The sequence below is a fragment of the Mollisia scopiformis genome (genome assembly GCF_001500285.1).
Source record: "Mollisia scopiformis unplaced genomic scaffold LY89scaffold_9, whole genome shotgun sequence".
Taxonomy (NCBI): domain Eukaryota; kingdom Fungi; phylum Ascomycota; class Leotiomycetes; order Helotiales; family Mollisiaceae; genus Mollisia; species Mollisia scopiformis.
In genome coordinates, this window is record NW_017263589.1 from 4395 (window position 1) to 10098 (window position 5704).

Genomic DNA, 5704 nt, shown 5'->3' on the forward strand with positions numbered 1-5704 from the left:
CAACTCCACCCCGCGATATTCCACCGTCTGCCCGTCCAAGAGCCACCGAGCTTGGTGTTTTGCAATAGCAGCCTTTCCAACCTTAAACAAGTACAGCCGCCACTGCAGAATGTGGCCAAATGGCGTCTCGGCTAGCTGTTGGAAGAACTTCTTACAGATCTTAGCGAGAAAGACAGGGATTTGATCTTCGTCGTCCTGCTCCTGGAAACAAGTATAGTCAAAGAGCACTAGCTAGGCAGTCCAAGTCAGAGCTGATAGGTGGCTATTGAAATTCCCCGGCTCCTCCTATAATCCTCGGCCCTTCCCGCGGACTTTCCTACTAAGTATGGCGCAGAAACTCAAGACGGGTGATTTGAATAGCACGCTGCTAACAGTCTAGCAGATCAGCGCTAAGTATAATCGCCGGATGGTATGCTTAAGAGCTAGCTCCGCCTCTTCTTCATCCTTCAGAGCTAAGGCCTCTATAATCTCGTTTATAGCTTGGATCTGCTAGGCAGTTGGCTAGATAACATCTTTGAGAATAGTTGAATCTTTGCACTTTCGAATAGCCTAGCGAATTATTGCTTTGTAAATGATACATTAAAGATTATATACATTTTCTAATAACTCTATAAGTCTATACTTAAGAACGACAGCGTTTGAATATAGGCCCTTTCTCATAGTCTAATCCATTACTTGATATATTGTCTAATTCGTCTTCATAATGTGCTAGCTTCCTCGTTTGTCGGCGTACAGACTCTCTTTTTGGTATCTCTTGCAGATGGACGTTGATTTTATTGCGGTTCGTTATCTGGTTTTGAATTGGCAACTCACCGAGGACTTTGCGCTTGAGTGGCTCCTGGTGATTGATTAAGGATTTAGTGGGCTATCTAAGGTCGGATGTCTGTGGAACTATAGGTTGTATCTAAGCCAACCTCTAAAAGCCAGAAAACCCTAGATATATATACCACTCTCTGCTAATCTGCCGGTACTCTGCTCGTACAGAAGCAACGTGACCAGGTGCTTCTTTAATCCCTCTTATATAGATCATACTAGCTGTATTAGCCGCATGTGCAGCCTGTGCGTCATTCTAGGTTCCGGGAGCGTCTGCTCCATAGTCCTTCCGAAACTTAGCTTGCCGTAGATGCCGGCGAGAGATAGCAATCGCTGTATACCGCCAAAGAAGGATATTTGCATCGGTATTAAGATATTGCTTGAACTGCTGTACGAGGACGTTCGTTAAGCGACTACTTAGCCACGGCTCGCTGTGAGTTCCTTTCTTGATCGCCTAAAGGAAGGTTAGGGCACTAGGGCTTTTATTAAGAGTAAGTATACACAGCTGCTCGCAGAATGGCTGGACGAGCTAAACGTAGTAGACTAAGAGCTCACTTATTGCCTCGGGCAAATACCGGTGGATGATTTTGGTTGACCCCGAGACGCTGTATCCCTTGTGGTAGAAGGTAACAAAGCCAACAAGTCCATTCTCGATAAATATATTCCGCTGTAGCCCGTGGAGAGTATTACGCAGCTACAAGCTAAGAAGCTCAGTTCCTCGTACAAGTTGGCCCCCAAGAATATAGATAAGGAGAAGCAATAGCTCAAGGAAGGTGTTAGCCTGCTTTAGGTATTGCTTAGCAATCTTACGCCGCCACACGACCTTCGCGCCCTTGATCAAGAACTCTTACTACAGCCAAGTCTCATCGAGCACACGATTAAGCAGCCATCGATCTTATCCTTAGAGGTGGTCATTCCGCGGGTCGTCTAGGAAGCACCAGCCGGGCTTACTATTAGCCGGATCGTCCTTAAGCCGGAAAAGATTAACTAGTGGAACAACCTCATCTCGCTCTTCGTCTGGATGTACACGTAGCAGCTCCTCTAAGAGCGACTATACAACGGCTATCTGGGTCGCCAGGAACTTCTTCAAGTCGGTTATCCCTAGTTCTAGGCCTTTATAGCTAAGGTGTTCGCCGTCGTCGGTCTAAGAGATATATCCCAGAGAGGTGGTAATCTCATTGATCTGCTTCCCAAAACTACGTAGCTTCTGTGCCCAGTTTATAGGGGAGTGTGTGCCATATACCATAAAGCGCTCTTACATAACATTCAACATATCGGCTATATGTGGAACCTCCCCTCGATCTACGGCAAGCACTGCCCGTTGAATGACGAGGAGCTAGGCTATCTTAATAAAGGCAGAGAAATATGGGGTATAATGTAGAGAATCGCTAAATGTGGCATTCTGATCCGCCGATAATCCAAGAACCGCTATAAAAACGACAATAATACTGTCGTAAACTGTGTCGAATAAAGCATAGTCTAATAACGAGATATATAATTAGATCGTAGTATAATTGAGATTTTGCCGGAGCTGTGCTACCACCAGACTAGTGCTTTGTTGTTCCTATGCAAGCTCGGCCGCAGCTTGCATCACTCGATCGAGGGCTATCACCTAAGCATCGATAAGACGATAAGAGAGCTCAGAGCCTTGGTTCCGCCAGACGCGCCGATAAACGAAGCTTAGCAGTTGCTTCCACACCTTCTTATATATAGTGTAAGTGCCTTCTTAAAGCTTGTGCACCAATGAGAAGTTGGTGGTCTTACGGGTGAAGAAGCTACTAACACGCTGCTAATCGAAGATGTTGATCCGGTCAGTCCGGAGGGATTCGCGGGCTTGCTCGATAAGACGGTCAAAGGATTCAAGTACGAGAACGAGGTAATTATCTGGCTAATCGGGGTCGAATAGGGGATGAGGCGATGGGAGATCAAGGAGCCGTGCAACACGACCCAAGTTATAGCCCCGAAAGTACCGCTCCTATTGCGTTAAGTCAAGCTATGGAGAGACCTTAGTCTTATGGCGCGAGGTGATGTTGGGCTTAGGCGCTTGGAGCTTTTGAGCTAAAGTCTGCTCTACTTGTTCTCGGAGGCCGAGGGGTGGTCTCTCCAGGGCGTCCGCAAGTTGAGCCGATGCCGGTGCCGGTACTAGATCAGAGCCGATAGGCTTACCGCTATTAACGAGGAAGTAGCGGGTGTAGCCCTTTGTGTGAAAGGTCTGGCAAACGACAGGAGAGTAAGCAGCAGTGCTGAGTGGAAGGGACGATGTGGATGGGCGGTCTGCAAAGCCTTTACTTTTACTCCATTGATGGGCCTCCCTCAGATGGCTGAGTAGAAGCCGTTGGTCTCGGATCACGTACGGCTGATTAAGAGGGCACAGCTTGCAGCAGTAAGCGTTGTCGTAGATCCGCAGGTGGGGGATTGGGGGCGTGTGAGTGGGCACGTGGAGCTGCTTCACTTCTCGGGGAGGGAGTAGAGAGTCCGGGGTGAAGAGACGAGCGTATTCCTAGACTTTACCGAGTGGGATAGTAGCCTTGTGATGGTCGTACAAGTGAGAAGCAACCGCTGTAGAGTGAATCGCATATCTGCAGCTCGTACAGATCAAGACGTTGTAAGTTGGATTGAAAGAGAGAAGATCCATTATATTATTGTAATAAAGGGAGGGTTCTAAGGCTTTTGCGGGGGTTGGAAAGACAGACGGCTTAAAGGTGGTTTATGTTATCTTTTAGCAGGTATCCGATTCGAATTCGAGCACATCGAGCAAGTTGAAATAGAGAATACCAAGACGCGTCCCAGGTCTGACGCGTCTTAGCTTCCTCGCGGGGGGCGCGCGCGGTGGTCCGTGCAACCCCACTCCCTTCTTCGGGCCTAGCGGGGGTTCCGGCCAAGCACAGCGGGCGCATATACCCTTGCGCAACGAGTTGTATTATCATAGACCCACGACGGCACCTCACGACAAAGCGAATTGAAGCGTAGGAGTGTTCTTCCCAACAATACCGGGAAGTGAAACCTTCCTCCTTTCGTGTCACATGTCTCAAAGCTAGCCATTAACTTGTCCTACTTAGTACATTGGTGGCGTTGGTGAGCGAGACAAGAATGCCACTTGGCTACTTTGTGGCAGCCGAACATCTGCTGTACGTGTTGCGACGCGTCATAGAATAAAGTTCTGTGGCACGCTTTTGCGGATGTAAACGTATTTTGGGCTGTAGCTGATTATTATGCATGGAGAAAGAGAAATTCATTGATGAATACCATTGTTACATCGGTTTGGCAGAAACCAGACGAAGAAGAATTCTATGATGACCCCAAGAACCCAATTTCAGCTCCGCGCTAGGAAAGAATAGAAACTACACTTGGTCTGATCTTACAAGCCCCACGAATAACATACCACCCTCAAGCAACATTCATCGTCGTTCCAGCGGTGCCAGTCTCGCTGGGAGCATATCCATGGCCAACCTGCCCAGTAGTCACAGAAGTTCCACTGCTAATCCTGCTTTGCTCAGGGTCTGCATGGATCATCGTCTCATCGCCGACAGAGTCATCCACTGTCTGTTGATGACTACCTGAAGATGGCATCAGGTTGTTCTCGAGTCTTGCGCTGGATGGCACATCCTCAAGTTCTGGTTGCCAATCACGGAGGTCGTCCTCTGCATCGTTCAAAATCTGGCGTGCTTGATTGGTGTACTCGTATGGAGCTCGCATATCTCCAGGAACAACAGGTGTGTCGTCAATGAGGTTCAAGAGTCGTCGACCATGACGGGCGAGGATGATCTGCTTCTCGGCGCGCTCGATGGTGGCAGCAAATTCTGTGGCATAAGCTTCCTTGAGCTTCTGTCTTGTCTGTATCTCCATCAGTAATGGCATGGCAGACTTTATTTCCTACATACCACGTTCGTCAACTGAGCTTCAGCAACGAGATTTTCTGCCTCTGCTCGGACAAGCTCTTGCTCCAATGTCACAAGCTTCGCACTCTCAGGTTCCTTGGCCTTCAACTTGGCAATCTCGTCTGCAATCTTTGCCTTGTTGTCCCTGCTTGGCTGTACACTCTTCTCTGTATTCCTGATGGTCTTCAAGATAGCTCGACTATCATCGATGTTGTGTGCGTACAAGTCCTCCTGCTCGCCCAGCTCAGAGAGGAGAACGCCAATCTTGTCGGAGATATCGCTGATGGTATCGTCATTTGTAGCTTCACCCCAATCTGACAGCTGGCTTGCGATCGAGAGACGTTCCTTGCCTGCAGCTTCATGGCTTTGGATGAGGTGATTCTCGGACTTGATCAACTTGTAGAGCTTTTTGCTGAGTTCGGGTTGGACGGTGCCGCGGAGAGAGCTCAAGCTGAAGCCATGGCGAGGGGCGGCGGAAGAGCTGGAGCCGTTCTTGTTCGAACGAATGGATAGTGCTCGATTCCTGCAGGAGATGGGGCATCAGTACAAGACTACCACGACAAATGCACAAGAGTGGGAGAGCGGTCTAACAGGTGCTTCCGCGGGTTGTGCTCCGATTTGCTCGAGTTGTTGCGACGCAGGTTGAACCCGGACGGCATTTTGCACTGAGGTAGAACGTGCACTTACATGATGATCTTTTTCTCTCTATCTTCTATCGCGGTCGGGAAGTTTCTGAGCATACTGTCAGCGCCTTCCCATTTCGTTGTGGTTGTCGCATTGCTATTCTGCTGCAGGTGCGAGAGCTGCCCCGCGATAGCAACGTCATACTAGGATTTGGGATGTTGACGAGGACGAACCTTGTAGATGTGGAGCTGGAGATTATCTGTCAGATAGATTACGACAAGGATCTGAAGTGATGTCTCTGGGATTTCGCAAAGTTCAAGGGATCAAATAGGATGTTGCTTGAACTTGTTTTATGTTTTCGAAGTTGGAAACGCGCGCAGAGAAGAAGA

General features: G+C 48.7%; 1 protein-coding gene across 1 annotated transcript; it reads right to left on the bottom strand.

Annotated features, from left to right (window-relative positions):
* Nucleotides 1-4027: 4027 nt before the first annotated feature.
* Nucleotides 4028-5704, bottom strand: LY89DRAFT_613359 (putative sphingolipid long chain base-responsive protein LSP1). The gene is made up of 4 exons (XM_018210661.1): nt 5549-5704; nt 5379-5423; nt 4695-5214; nt 4028-4647 (listed from the first exon to the last, which is right to left on the bottom strand). Coding segments are annotated over exons 2-4 (969 nt in total). The 5' UTR covers nt 5381-5423; nt 5549-5704; the 3' UTR covers nt 4028-4200.